The sequence below is a fragment of the Chiloscyllium plagiosum genome, unplaced genomic scaffold, assembly GCF_037043375.1.
Source record: "Chiloscyllium plagiosum isolate Xiang-an unplaced genomic scaffold, Cpla_swu_hap1 HiC_scaffold_5, whole genome shotgun sequence".
NCBI lineage: Eukaryota > Metazoa > Chordata > Chondrichthyes > Orectolobiformes > Hemiscylliidae > Chiloscyllium > Chiloscyllium plagiosum.
In genome coordinates, this window is record NW_028270143.1 from 37,779,779 (window position 1) to 37,795,644 (window position 15,866).

The 15,866-nt window shown below is 41.0% G+C and overlaps 1 protein-coding gene across 2 annotated transcripts in view; it reads left to right on the plus strand.

Moving 5' to 3' along the window:
• The window catches only part of agmo (alkylglycerol monooxygenase), a 367,646-nt gene extending 357,082 nt beyond the window's left edge, over positions 1-10,564 (plus strand). For both annotated transcript variants that reach the window (XM_043689829.2, XM_043689826.2), the window contains one exon: positions 9,757-10,564. In XM_043689829.2, coding sequence (XP_043545764.2) covers positions 9,757-9,802 — 46 coding nt within the window. In that variant the 3' untranslated portion in view covers positions 9,803-10,564. The remainder of the gene's footprint in view (positions 1-9,756) is intronic.
• The last annotated feature ends 5,302 nt before the right edge of the window (positions 10,565-15,866 follow it).

Genomic DNA, 15,866 nt, shown 5'->3' on the forward strand with positions numbered 1-15,866 from the left:
TAACAGTCAACCTATCAATCCAAGCCTGGATATTGCCTGGGGTTTGCTGTAGGTGTGCATAGAATATTTCATTATCTGAGGGGTTGTGCATGGACCTAAACATTGTACAATCATTTGTGAACATCTGAGGATAGGGAAGACCATTGATGAAGCAGCTGAAGGTGATTGAATATAGGTCACTACCCTGAGGAACTCCTGCAGAGATGCTTTTTTTTAACTTCCTCCATGGTGGGCTGGATAGTAAGGTTAGATCACATGGGATCCAGAAGGGACTAGCTAATTGGATACAAAATTGGCTTGAAGATAGGAGACAGGGGGTGGTGGTGGAGGGTTGCTTTTCAGCCTAGACGCCTGTGACCAGCGGTGTGCTGCAGGGATCAGTGCTATGTCCACTGCTTTTCATCATTTATATAAATTATTTGGATATGAATAAAGGAAGCATGGCTAGGAAGTTTGCAGATGATACCCAAATTAATGGTGTAGTGGTCAGTGAAGAAGATGATCTCAGAGCACAACAGTCCCTTGATCAGATGGGCTAATGCAGGGGGAGTGGCAGATGGAGTTTAATTTAGATAAATATGAGATGTTGCATTTTGGTAGGGCAAACCAGGGCAGGACTTATACAGTAAATTGTAGGGCACTGGGGAGTGTTGCCAAACAAAGAGACTGAGGGATGCAGGTGCACAGATCCATGAAAGTGGAGTTGCAGGTTGACAGGATGGTGAAGAAGGTGTTTGGCACACTTGCCTTCATTGGTCAGAACATTGAGTATCGGAATTGGGATGTCATGTTGTGGGCATTGGTGAAGCCAGGTTGAGAGTACTGCATACAACTCTAGCCACCCTTCTCTTGGAAGGGTGTTGTTAAACTTCAAAGGATGCAGAAAAGATTTACTAGGATGTTACCGCAGCTGGAGGCTTTGAGCTATAGGGAGAGGCTGAATAGGCTGGAACATTTCTCCCTGGAACATTGGAGACTGAGAGGTGACCTGAAAGAGGTTTATAAAATCATGAGGGGCATGGATAGAATGAATAGTCAAGGTCTTTTCTGCAGAGTAGGTGACTCCAAAACTGGGAAGGCATAGGTTTAAGGTGTGAGGGAAAAGATTTAAAAGGAATCTGAGGGGGAACTTTTTCACACAGAGGGAGGTATGTGTATGGAATGAGCTGCCAGGGAAAGTGGTGGAGGCTGGTAAAATTACAACATTTAAAAGGCACCTGAATGGTTATATGAAGAGGCAGGGTTTAGAGGGATATGGGCCGGGTGCTGGCAAATGGGATTAGATCAGATTAGGATGTCAGGTCAGCATGGATGAGTTGGACTGAAGGGTCTGTTTCTGTGCTGTATGACTCCATGAATCTATTTGTGCTGAACAACCAGTTTGTGAGAATGGGTTTCTGGGAGATGAGGAATGCATTTACTGTCCCACCTTGCAGTTAATACATCTAAATTGGACTGCTCCTACTCTAACGGTCGCTATACTGGGTACTCCATTTCCTTATCTACTTGGTGTCTTCTGTCAGGGCAGCTTTCAAACTGCCAACACCTTGGAAGGAGGCCGACACTTGTTGAGTTAAGAGGAGCGGTCCTTCTTCTGTTTCCATATTGCATTTATAAGTTGTTTCAAAATGCTTTCTTTTTTAGTCTCTTGTTGCTCAGACTTATCTTCCTTCTCTTTCACCAGTCAGACCACTAGTTAAGAAAGGGTCATATCCCAGCATTATCAGAGATTAACCTACAAATTTAACAAAAAACAATGCTGGTTTCAGACTGACATCTTCCCTGTCTGCTCAGAAGAGCAGGTTAAAACTAAGAATGCAAAAAGAAAGAAGTGATGTTCACCAGCAGATTTTAACTGAAGACTTTGGGGACAACAAGACAATTTCAGTATTTTCTGGTGGGAAGAATTAAGTAGGGTTATAACCCCTACTCGATAAATTCCCATGCCCAGTATTATAGTGCTCCAATTGTCAAAGTGGTTGCATCTGTGACCCTTTGGGAAATGGCTTATTTGTCAGACATCGGAAAATTATCCATTCAAAGCAATTGCTCAGCTTGTAACATTTAAATTCTGTTCATAGAATAAATTGGCTCAGAAATCTCCAAAAAACGTTGCAATAATCTTTGTCAGTAAACAACACAGAGCTTTGCATTTTCATCAGTGTACAGTCTGTTCAACTCGCTCACTAACACCACTGACATATGATCCAAATCCTCACTTGCTGCACCAAAAACTACAATTCCCTGACTAAGATGGAAGACAAGAAGAAGATTTCCTTTTGCAATGTGCCTGTGAAATGAATATTCTCCTTTCCTGCATGAATTTGGAGTATAGGGAGTTGGATTGAGTTAAAAGTCAGGACATTAATGTCCTATCTTCAAGTTAAAACATTATTGAGCTATTAGATTACAAAAACACAATTCAATGGACCAATTCAGTTTTATTGTGAAACGTACGCAGTGATATCCTTGTTTGTCAATTTTAATTAAAACTTTTTTTTTTTTAACAAGAGCTGTTGAATAATTTAATTAGGGGAGAAAGTGAGGTCTGCAGATGCTGGAGATCAAAGTTGAAACTTTATTGCTGGAACAGCACAGCAGGTCAGGCAGCATCCAGGGAACAGGAGATTCGACGTTTCGGGCACAGGCCCTTCTTCAGGAATCCTGAAGAAGGGCCTGTGCCCGAAACGTCGAATCTCCTGTTCCCTGGATGCTGCCTGACCTGCTGTGCTGTTCCAGCAATAAAGTTTCAACCACGAATAATTTAATTAATCAACAAACCATGACAATTTTGTTATAAAGAGAATGCCAACATTAAATGTCCGTTTCAATGATATATGTTGGTATAAAGCTGTAGCCAAACTCAAAACAATAAGAAATTAGGTTTGCAACAGCAACTGCTCTATCTTTAGGATAGTGATAAGGCACAGACTGAAACGAGTTAATTGAACGATCACAGCACATAGCTGAGGCAAGATTGCAATGAAAAGAGAAGTTAAACCAAAAGAATAACACATTGTCAAGCTTGGGTTACTGCTACCACTTAGTGTACTGTTGCCACTTATCATACTGTTACCTTTTGGTAGATAGCAATTAGTTGGACAGTATGATAGATAGAAGCGATGAGGAATTTGCAACAGCAACAGTATGCGACGGATGGCAGTTATAGGAAGGGGGGCAAGTCTCAGATACAGTCACTTAGATGGGTTAACTCCAGGAAGGGTAAGAGAGGTAGGCAGCTAGTGCAGGAGTCTTTTGTGGATATACCCATTTCAAACAGGTATGCTGTTTTGGAAAATGTAGGGGGTGATGGATTCTCAGGGAAACGTAGCACGAACAGCCAGGTTTCTGGTATTGAGACTGGCTCTAATGCAACGAGGAGTATGTCGTCTTCCAAGAGATCAATTGTGTTAGGGGACTCTGTAGTCAGAGGTACAGACAGACGTTTCTGTGGCCAGCAGAGAAAAAGCAGAATGGTGTGTTGTTTCCCTGGTGCCAGGATCAAGGATGTCTCAGAGACGGTACAGAATGTTCTCACGGGGAGAGGGGCCAGCAGGAGGTCATTGTCCACATTGGAACCAACGACATTGGAAGGGAAAAGGTTGAGATTCTGAAGGGAGATTACAGAGAGTTAGGCAGAAATTTAAAAAGGAGGTCCTCAAGGGTAGTGATATCTGGATTACTCCCAGTGATAGGAGCTAGTGAGGGCAGGAATAGGAGGATAGAGCAGATGAATGCATGGCTGAGGAGCTGGTGTTTGGGAGAAGGATTCATATTTTTGGATCATTGGAATCTCTTTTGGGGTAGAAGTGACCTGTACAAGAAGGACGAATTGCACCTAAATTGGAAGGGGACTAATACACTGGCAGGGAAATTTGCTAGAACTGCTCGGGAGGATTTAAACTAGTAAGGTGGGGGGTTGGGACCCAGGGAGATAGTGAGGAAAGAGATCGATCTAAGATGGGTACAGCTGAGAACAGAAGTGAGTCAAACAGTCAGGGCAGGCAGGGACAAGGTAGGACTAATAAATTAAACTGCATTTATTTCAATGCAAGGGGCCTAACAGGGAAGGCAGATGAACTCAGGGCATGTTTAGGAACATGGGACTGGGATATCATAGCAATTATGGAAACATGGCTCAGGGATGGGCAAGACTGGCAGCTTAATGTTCCAGGATACAAATGCTACAGGAAGAATAGAAAAGGGAGACAAGAGAGGAGGGGGAGTGGCATTTTTGATAAGGGGTAGCACTACAGCTGTGCAGAGGGAGGATATTCCCGGAAATACATCCAGGGAAGTTATTTGGGTGGAACTGAGAAATAAGAAAGGGATGATCACCTTATTGGGATTGTATTATAGACCCCCTAATAGTCAGAGGGAAATTGAGAAACAAACTTGTAAGGAGATCTCAGCTATCTGTAAGAATAATAGGGTAGTTATGGTCAGGGATTTTAACTTTCCAAACATCGACTGGGACTGCCATAGTGTTAAAGGTTTAGATGGAGAGGAATTTCTTAAGTGTGTACAAGACAATTTTCTGATTCAGTATGTGGATGTACCTACTAGAGAAGGTGCAAAACTTGACCTACTCTTGGGAAATAAGGCAGGGCAGGTGACTGAGGTGTCAGTGGGGGAGCACTTTGGGGCCAGCGACCATAATTCTATTCGTTTTAAAATAGTGATGGAAAAGGATAGACCAGATCTAAAAGTTGAAGTTCTAAATTGGAGCAAAGGCCAATTTTGACGGTATTAGGCAAGAACTTTCGAAAGCTGATTGGAGGCAGGTGTTCGCAGGTAGAGGGACTGCTGGAAAATTGGAAGCCTTCAGAAATGTGATAACAAGAATCCAGAGAAAGTATATTCCTGTCAGGGTGAAAGGGAAGGCTGGTAGGTATAGGGAATGCTGGATGGTTAAAGAAATTGAGGGTTTGGTTAAGAAAAAGAAGGAAGAATATGTTAGGTATAGACAGGATAGATCCAGTGAATCCTTAGAAGAGTATAAAGAAAGAAGGAGTATACTTAAGAGGGAAAACAGGAAGGCAAAACGGGGACATGAGATAGCTTTGGCAAATATAATTAAGGAGAATCCAAAGGGTTTTTACAAATATATTAAGGACAAGAGCATAACTAGGGAGAGAATAGGGCCCCTCAAAGATCAGCAACATGGCCTTTGTGTGGAGCCACAGAAAATGGGGAAAATATTAAATGAATATTTTGCATCAGTATTTACTGTGGAAAAGGATATGGAAGATTTGGACTGGAGGGAAATAGATGGTGACATCTTGCAAAATGTCCATATTACAGAGGAGGAAGTACTGGATGTCTTGAAACAGTTAAAAGTGGATAAATCCCCAGGACCTGATCAGGCGTACCCTAGAACTCTGTGGGAAGCTAGAGAAATGATTGCTGGGCCTCTTGCCGAGATATTTGTATCATCGATAGGCACAGGTGAGGTGCCGGAAGACTGGAGGTTGGCAAACGTGGTGCCACTGTTTAAAAAGGGTGGTAAAGACAAGCCAGGGAACTATAGACCAGTGAGCCTGACCTCAGTGGTGGGCAAGTTGTTGGAAGGAATCCTGAGGGATAGGATGAACATGTATTTGGAAAGGCAAGGACTGATTCGGGATAGTCAATATGGCTTTATGCATGGGAAATCATGTCTCACAAACTTGACTGAGTTTTTTGAAGAAATAACAAAGAAGATTGTTGAGGGCAGAGCGGCAGATGTGATCTATATGGACTTCAGTAAGGCGTTTGACAAGGTTCCCCATGGGCGACTGATTAGCAAGGTTAGATCAGATGGAATACAGGGAGAACTAGCCATTTGGATACAGAACTGGCTCAAAGGTAGAAGACAGAGGGTGGTAGTAGAGGGTTGTTTTTCAGACTGGAGGCCTGTGACCAGTGGAGTGCCACAAGGATCGGTGCTGAGTCCTCTACTTTTTGTCATTTACATAAATGATTTGGATGCGAACATAAGAGGTACAGTTAGTAAGTTTGCAGATGACACCAAAATTGAAGGTGTAGTGGACAGCGAAGAGGGTTACCTCAAATTACAACAGGATCTGGACCAAATGGGCCAATGGGCTGAGAAGTGACAGATGGAGTTTAATTCAGATAAATGCGACATGCTGCATTTTGGGAAAACAAATCTTAGCAGGACTTATACACTTATTGGTAAGGTCCTAGGGAGTGTTGCTGAACAAAGAGACCTTGGAGTGCAGGTTCATAGCTCCTTGAAAGTGGAGTCGCAGGTAGATAGAATAGTGAAAAAGGCGTTTGGTATGCTTTCCTTTATTGGTCAGACTACTGAGTATAGGAGTTGGGAGGTCATGTTGCGGCTGTACAGGACATTGGTTAGGCCACTGTTGGAATATTGTGTCCAATTCTGGTCTCCTTCCTATCGGAAAGATGTTGTGAAACTTGAAAGGGTTCAGAAAAGATTTACAAGGATGCTGCCAGGGTTGGAGGATCTGAGCTACAGGGAGAGGCTGAACAGGCTGGGGCTGTTTTCCCTGGAGCAACGGAGGCTGAGGGGTGACCTTATAGAGGTTTACAAAATTATGAGGGGCATGGATAGGGTAAATAGGCAAAGTCTTTTCCCTGGGGTCGGGGAGTCCAGAACTAGAAGACATAGGTTTAAGGTGAGAGGGAAAAGTTATAAAACAGACCAATGGGGCAGCTTTTTCACACAGAGGATGGTACGTGTGTGGAATGAGCTGCTGGAGGAAGTGGTGGAGTCTGGTACAATTGCAACATTTAAAAGTCATTTGGATGGGTATATGAATAGGAAGGGTTTGGAGGGATATGGGCCGGGTGGGACTAGATTGGGTTGGGATATCTGATTGGCATGGACGGGGTTGGACCGAAGGGTCTGTTTCCATGCTGTACATCTCTATGATTCTATGATAGGAGAAAGTGAGGACTGCAGGTGCTGGAGAGTCAGAGTTGAGAAAGCATGGCACTGGGAAAAGCGCAGCAAGCTACTCATGAACCAGAAGACAAATGGAGAATTGAGAATTTTACTTGATCCTCTGGGCATGTGGCTAAGCTCACAGATCCCAAAACCAGCAGTGTTCTTCTGTAGGCATGCAGATCATCTTGATAACCTGACTTCAACTTTAATGTAAACCATTACTATTTTGCCAAATGGGTAAAGAACAATCAGGACATGGCAGCAAGTGGGTGAGACATTGAAGGATTGCAATTTCCATTGTTGTGCAAGAGGCCCAGCAATGCATATCTGGAACCCACAAGACAAGTATCGACCTATCCTGCCCTGCACGTAATCAATCTACTCCCTTCTCCCCTTTCTAACTAGAAGATATTGAGTGCTGGAAGGAAGTTAAAGGTCACAACATTTATTCAAGTATATTTCAGTCTTTTAATCCTTATCTCCGACCCCACCTTCCATGCTCATTGCTTTCTTCCATCATGATACTGCCTTAACTCCCTGCATTTGCTGCTGCTGTCTTCCAGCCAGGACTTCTCAAAAGCCTCCTTGTCAGTTTTGAGGCTGGTGATTGAAAGTAGGAAACTGTGATGAGTTTTTATTTTAACAGTGTTCATAGCTGAGTTTAATATTGCATATATTGTGGAAGGTCATGCCTATCAATATTTGTGAACAATGGGCTTCTCTGAGATGACATCTCAAAGTGTATGTTATATAAAATATTCGAGTGAGCTTTGGATTTACTGCCTTAATCTTAAATCATGCCATAAACTTTCCAAGTGCTTCAAACTTCAGTAATAAATTTGAATTCTCTGCAGTGTAAATAAAATTGAATGTACCTCAGATCTCATTTCAAGCTCATTATTCCTGGGTTGTATTGAAAAAAATCTCTCAACATAAAATTGTGAAATGAAATCCAAAACATACAGCAAATGAGCAATCCTGTAAATTCATGCTGAAGGATCATGAAATGATGCATTTTGCTTTGAACCATTACCTGTTACCTGGCCATGGCTGGAGCCCTTCCATTTCACACATAGAGCTTCCCAACTTAACTTCACTGATCAATGATCTTACCTGCTGCACATTCCGTGACCCTAACAAGTTAATGACAGATCAAATGACCAGGGCACTGCTTATCACAGTTCTTAATTGGCTTTACACATTGTCTAATTACTTACCTACAATTTGAAGGTGTTCCCTACTCGGCTTCAATCTTGCCTCATTGAAACGTGGAAAAGGACAGACTTATGTCACGATTTCAACTTAACGTCAATTTACGTTCATTTAACTCTCCATCCATTTCAAACCTTGATTATAAAAGTACATCCAATTATTGCGGAACTATAAGAGCATTGAGTCAAATATATATGGACAACAGAGGAATTCACTTCAATGTGTTAGCATCAATCTCTGCTGAGACATCCAATGGCTATACCTCCTGCCTTCTTCTAGATTTTTCTGTCTGTTTGCAATCACTCACCACTACTTGAGGTTACCTGGTTTACTTTCACTTAGCTATGGTAGTAGAAGGCTGTGGAGGTCTGGTCATTGAGTATATTTAAGGCTGAGATGGGTTCTTGATTATCAAGTGGATCAAGGGTTATGGGGAGAAAGCGGGAGAATGGGGTTGAGAAACTTACCAGCCATGATTGAATGGCAGAACAGACTCAATGGGCTGAATGGCCTAATTTCTGCTGCTATGTCTTATGGTCTTTTTCTGTCATAGAATCATACAGCGTGGAAACAGACCCTTTCGTCCAACTCGTTCATACCGACCAGCTATCCTAAGCTGATCTAGTCCCATTTGCCAGCATTTGGCCCATATGTTTAGATTTAGATTAGATTCCCTACAGTATGGAAACAGGCTCTTCGACCCAACAAATCCACACCCTCCAAACAGTAACCCACCCAGATCCATTCCCCCACCCCATTTTTACCCCTGACAAATGCACCTAACACTGTGGGCAATTTAGCACGGCCAATTCACCTGGCCAGGACATCTTTGGATTGTGGGAGGAAACCCATGCAGACACGGGGGGAATGTGCAAACTCCACACAGACAGTCACACAAGCCTGGGATTGAACCCGGGTCCCTGGCGCTATGAGGTAGCAGTGCTAACTACCGAGCCAGCATGCCTTTATCCCTTTAAACCCTTCTTATTCATATACCCATCCAGACACCTTTTAAATGTTTAAATGCACCCACCTCCACCACCTCATCTGGCAGTTCATTCCATACACGCACCACCCTCTATGTGAAAAAAATTGCCCCTTCGGTCCCTTTTAAATGTTTTCCCTCTCACCTTAAACCAATGCCCCCTAGTTTTGGGCTCCCCTACCCTGGGAAAAAGACCTTTGCTATTCACCATATCCATGCCCCTCGTGATTTTATAAACCTCTATAAGACTAACAGTCAGCCTCCTAAATCTCTGACAAACTGAGATATGGGTGAAGAAGTTTGTGTTGATAGACAATTACTACATTTCATGTTTCAAAATGTTCAATGATGATATCAGGATATTATTTGTCTGAAATAAATATTAAATTTTTATTTGAATCAATTATTATTACTGTTTTGGTAAGGGAGCAGGTACATTTTTTATTTTTTAATTTCTGCAGCAACATGCTGTTGGAAGTCAACTAAAGGAACGATAAAGTATTGTATAAAGTGGTCATCATGAAATGAATGGGATACTGAAATAATATAAATTGTTACTTAATGAAGCTAGTTGACAATTGAATGTTAAAATACATGTGCGGTAAACCTACAACAGGTCATTAAATTATACATTTCTTTTCAGGTTGGATTTTCTCTGTCTTTGGCCTTCTGGGGTTTGCAAAGCATAAAGAAAATCTGACACATACCAATGGACACCAGTATGAGAATTAACCAGCTCCAATACAGCATGGTCAGCTTCAATATGCAATGTCTCTCACAAAACGCTCAAAGTATTAAATATGACATGACTCTGTACAAACTAATGGAAAAGAAATAATTTTACTAAGTAACATTCTGTTGGAAAAAAAAGGAATGTGCTTTCTGATTGTAATAGAACACAAAATAATTTGATATTTTAGAATCAAAAATCAATAAGAATGACAATCAGTGATATTTTGCAAAAGAACATTATAGATTTTATGTTACAGTATACATTGACTATAAATTTTTGGGAACTTAATTCTAAATGTGCTAACATTTACAACAGTTGAACACAGAAGGCGTACAAACTCAGATTTTTGACTTGCTTAAAATAAGCCAATGACTGAGAACAACACTCATGTATTGGCAAAGTGCATTCTCTGAATTTGTCCTTTGCTCTCTGTGCAGTGTTTCTTCATAGGTTTGCATAAAATTAACTGAAGCTGAATGTAACCTGAAATGTTATTTAATACATTGCTGCTTAAATAAGTGATCCATAATTGTTGAAAACTAAATGTAAGTCAACATTTGATGAATGTCTGCAGCAAGATAATTGCACTTTTATCTCAGACCCAGAGATCAATTTTGGTTCTGCATGTCCATCTACATGTCATTTTTATATCCCACTTTACAAGATTCTGTTTTCTTTGTCTTTTCTAGCAACAAATAAATCAGTAAAATTGATGAAAGGAGTGATTGGTAATGTTTCCAGTTCACATAGGAGTTTTGGAGAATGATGTTTACTTATCAGTTATTGGAAGTCAATCATAGTTCTGTTTTTACCTTTCACCGTTCTCTGTAAAAACAGAAAATATTTGTTAACAATCTCTACAGCCTCAAGTACATGGCGATCCCTTTGTCTCTCAGGAAAGACATATTTTCTTTCAACATCCTTTTATTTCTTCCGTTGTGATACAAGACCTCACTATTGTCTTTTATGGTAAATGCCAACATGTTTTCATAGTCCTTAAGCATCCTGCGCATCTTTTAGAACTTCTTCTCATTTTTAAAAATATTTCTTTCATTTGTTTCTGTAATATTTTTTATATACATCTTTGTAAATTTCATTTTTGATCTGACGTTTCAATATGTGTCGGTGGAACCTTGGCTATGGCACTTCTATTTACACCTAGTCAGAAAATATCTAACCAGGACCAAGTAAGAATGTATTTAACATGCTGTATGTCATATTTTATAATATTATGTATATCATATTTAAATATTTGTCACTGTTGGTTATTGTTTGATCAAGATTTATTTTCAGCAATAATCTAGGTCAGATTTTCTTTCATCCCACTGGCATGAGTTAATCTCTAGTTCAATACTTTGTGTACAATTGCTGTTTCTCTTTATGTACTTTAATGTGAATTTGGTTAGGTTTTGGTCACTTATGACAATTTGGTCTCCCATATTCATGTCACTTACTTTCCCTCCTTTTTGCTGAGAACCAGGTTTACCATCCCACAGTAGTCATTTTCAAACCTGTTGAGTATGGAGATATTTTCAATTCACAATCAAGTGCTGTAACATTCTACCCTGAACTTTGACTGGAGCAACTGAAAGCCACTTAGACTCAAAATTATATTGTAAGCTTCCAAGTTTGCATGTTCAACATGCTGAAGAAACAGCTCTGAGTGTATTTTAAATAAGATTTCCTGTTTTCTTTGTTACTTTTTGTCTTATCCCAGTCAAAGGATTGTTAAAATTTATTAGAAATGTGATTCTCTAAGTTAGCTTCGTGGTTGTTACTCCTTGAATTATCGAATCTCTTTTCAAGCTTTTAGTATGTCTATCAAAAATATAATTTGAACGTTGGGTTTCCAAGCTATGACTACAAGTTATATGCTGGAATTTGAAATAGGAAGCAGGATTTTCCTCACCAGGTTCAGGACATCAACATCAGGGTTCAGAAACCCATGCTGTGGAGGAAAGTTACCCACCAGTGAATTGGTCGATTAGTAGCTAGAGGGCAAATTCACTGACCAATTCACAAGGGCAGGAGGGCCAATAGATGATTGTCCAACTAAGAAGAAACAGTAAGCTACCCTTTCAGATAACGAAGAGAGAGGGCACCTCATGATGACAGCATTAGCCTCTCTCAAACTTTTTAAAATGTTAACTTTTTTAAAAAATCCCTTCGACAGTCAGGACTCAGTTGTGGACTGCTGCTGCAGTTAAAGCCAGGCAGACAGGAAGAGCCTGAAAGCCTGCATGCTGTTGCTGTAAGGCAGCTGACTTGTTCACCTGACAATAAGTCCTATGTGCTTCATTGGCAACCTACTACCTCCACCTCCAGACAAACGGCTAGCAGCATGATGGAGGCGGATAGACTAGTGTGCCTGCTGGTGGCATGACTTTCTGCACCTGCCTGGGACTTAACATTCGAACCCAAGGTAATGTAGCTGCCAAGTCGTCCCCAGTTTCAAACAATATTAGGATTGAGGTTTTGAATTGGAGTCCAATTCTGTCATTACTATCCTGACAATGACTTATGAGTCAATTGAAACTGAATGTTTAACTGGTAGCATCTTGTTTAAATCCAGTCCTTGGAGCCTTGTTAATGACTAGTTTTCCCTGTAGTAATCAATTTGGAATTTCATCTGAGATTTCTGTTTAGGACAGAGACAGTCTTGTAGCTGAAAAGTTACTGTACTGCCCATCTTAAAAATATTACAAGTCATTATCATTGTATTCTCTTTCTTTTCCTTTCAACAATAGGTTTTAATGATCACTAACTACTAACTTTTAAAATGATATTAATTTCGAGGTGACTGATGCAAAAAATTGCATAACAAGCATTCACTATTTAACATTTTTATTGGAATGAACTAAAATCAACTTTTACTGAACATTACTTAGTAGGCATCCAACACACTAAATTGCAAAATAAGGCAATCCCCCTTAAATTTTTAACATAAATGAAACCCCACGCTGCATTTATTATTGCCCTGCCTTCTCAGCAGAGTTGTAGTCTTATGCATAAAACATCCAAGCTCCTTTCCATTTTCAGTCCTTTTGAATAAAACTGCCAAGCACATTGGAATGGATTTACAGGCACTTTCTGGTGATTCTTCAGTATCTAATACTCCACAAAGTTGGTTTCTTTGAACAGGTGAGTCACTCTTACCATCACTCTCCTTGGAGGTTAATTGATAATTGAAAGCAGTTCTGTTCTTCTGCCACACATAGCATCATTTGGTGTGAGCCTTCTCCATATATTTTAGCTGACATTGACAATCTGTACGTTTGTACGCAGTAAGAACAGCTGCCTCTGCTTTTATGCCCTGGTGTTACATTTTGCACCTCATTTTGAACAGACTTTTTCTTGGGCTTCTCTCTCTCTTTCTCTGTGGTAAACAGGTCACATGGACTTCTCTGTAGGCAGATTTCATATGAGGTCACATTCCTCATTGTTCCATTTTACTTTGATCTAAAGAAGAAAGTATCCATTATTAAATACAAATCTAGCATTTGCAACAAAGAGTCTAATAAATAATCCTTCCATGACTTTTATCATTCAGTGCATCGGGATAATTCTCTGGGCTCCTACAGCCCACCGGGGATGGTGGGAGTTACCCACATCCCAGACATAATCGTCCCACTGGATATCAATCTAGAATTCAGACTGAAAGCTGTAGTCAGAATGTGTGGGACGGGCCTTCTAACTCTGCTATAAAAATGCTATAATGAAGTGAAAAGCTCAGTTTTTCTCCATTAGATCCACCAGAAATGATGATACAGTGGCCATGAGACAAGGAGTCCTCATTATTTATTTCAGACAATATGAAGTATAATAGCCGTCAAGTCAAGTGGATGAAACCACACTTCTCCAAGTTGACTCACACTTGGAGGATGCACTGAGAATGGCAAGGATGCAGAATGGGAAGGGGAACTTCACCAAGAGTGTCTCAGTAGCACTACTGCCGACTCACCTGGCAGACTCCTAAATGCCATGGCTGCTAGACAATGTTTCTGAATGTATGCTAAGGGAGCAAACAAGAGGGAAAAAATTTGACCTCGTCGTCACCAATCTGCTTGCTACAGATGACTCTGTAATTGATGATGGCGTTGTATCTTAATTCTACATCAGTCTGATAATTCCGAAAAGATGTCATGAGCCATATATGGAGTGGGGGTATCCTTATGTTCAAGCAACTATTCCTAAATGGCCCCATGTTCTTGGAAGAAGGCAGGAACTTATGAGTTGTCATGAGTGTGGTGCTGGAAAAGCACAGCAGGTCAGGCAGCACCCAAGGAGCAGGAGAATTGACATTTCGGGCATAAGCCCTTCATCAGGAATGGTTGAAAGGCTAATGAACATATCAGAGCAATGCGTCATTGGTTCCGAGACACAAGAGATCATCTAATTTCAGTGCGATTCCAGAATGAATGACCTTCTTTGCACTTTGTTTAATTGTTTAGAGTTCTGTTAATGTCATGACTTGGCAAGCAGCTCCTTCCTTGTTTGTCAGCAGATGGAGAGTAATCCTATAATCCTGAGGGATTACTGCAGTTCGAAAGAGAGAAAGCAAAATTGGATGTAATGGTGTTACAGTTAAATAAAGGTAATTACAGGGGCGTGAGAGAGGAACTGACGAAAGTCAACTGGAAGCAGAATCTAATGAGTAATTCAGTAGAGCAACAATGGCAAGAGTTTCTGGGTGTAATTGAGGACACAGTACAGAGGTACATCCCAAAGAAAAGAAAGATTACCGGGGTGGGGCGTGGGGGAAATTAGACAACCATGGCTGATGAAGGAACTCAGGAAATGTATCACAGAAAAAGAGAGAGTCTATGAAGTGGCCAAGAGCACTGGGAAATTAGAAGATTGGAAAGACTACAAAAACAAACAGAGGATATCAAAGAGAGAAATAAGGAAGGAGAGGATCAAATATGAAGGTAAGTGAGCCAGTATTATTAGAAATGATAGTAAAGGTTTTTTTCCTATATAAGAAACAGATGAGAGACAAAAGTAGAGATTGGGATGCTCTAATTTGATGAAGGAAGGCTAGTGATGGGAGATAAGGAAATAGCTGAAGATCTTAATAAATACTATGTGTCAGTCTTCACAGTGGAAGACGAGTAAGTTCCCAACAATTAAAAAGAGTCAAGGGGCAGAGTTGAGTATGGTGGCCATTACAAAGGAGAAAGTACTTGATAAGCTAAAAGATCTAAAAACTGATAAATCTCCTGGTCCCGATGGGCTACATCCTAGAGTTCTGAGTGAGGTGGCTGAAGAAATAGCAGAGGTTTTTTTTTTAGATTAGATTAGATTAGATTACTTCCAGTGTGGAAACAGGCCCTTCGGCCCAACAAGTCCACACCGCCCCGCCGAAGTGCAACCCACCCATACCCCTGCATTTACCCCTTACCTAACACTACGGGCAATTTAGCATGGCCAATTTACCTGACCTGCACATCTTTGGACTGTGGGAAGAAACCGGAGCACCCGGAGGAAACCCACGCAGACACGGGGAGAACGTGCAAACTCCACACAGTCAGTCGCCTGAGGCGGGAATTGAACCCAGGTCTCTGGCGCTGTGAGGCAGCAGTGCTAACCACTGTGCCACCGTGCCACCCCGCTTGTCACCACCGTGTTGGTTGTAATCTTCCAAAAATCACTGGAGTCATGGAAAGCCTCAGATAATTGGAAATTCACTGTTGTAACCCCCTTGTTCAAGAAAGGATCAAGACAAAAGATGGAAAATTATAGGTTGATTAGCCTAACCTCGGTTGTAGATAAAATTCTAGAATCCATCATTAAGGATGAGATTTCTAAATTCTTGGAAGTGCAGGGTCGGATTGGAACAAGTCAACATGGATTCAGTAAGGGGAGGTTATGCCTGACAAACCTGACAAGCCTGACAAAAATTCTTTGAAGAGGTAACAAGTAGGTTAGATCAGGAAAGCCCATTGGATGTTACCTACCTAGACTTCCAAAAAGCCTTTGATAAGGTGCCTCACAGGAGGCTGTTGAGTCAGGTGAGGGCC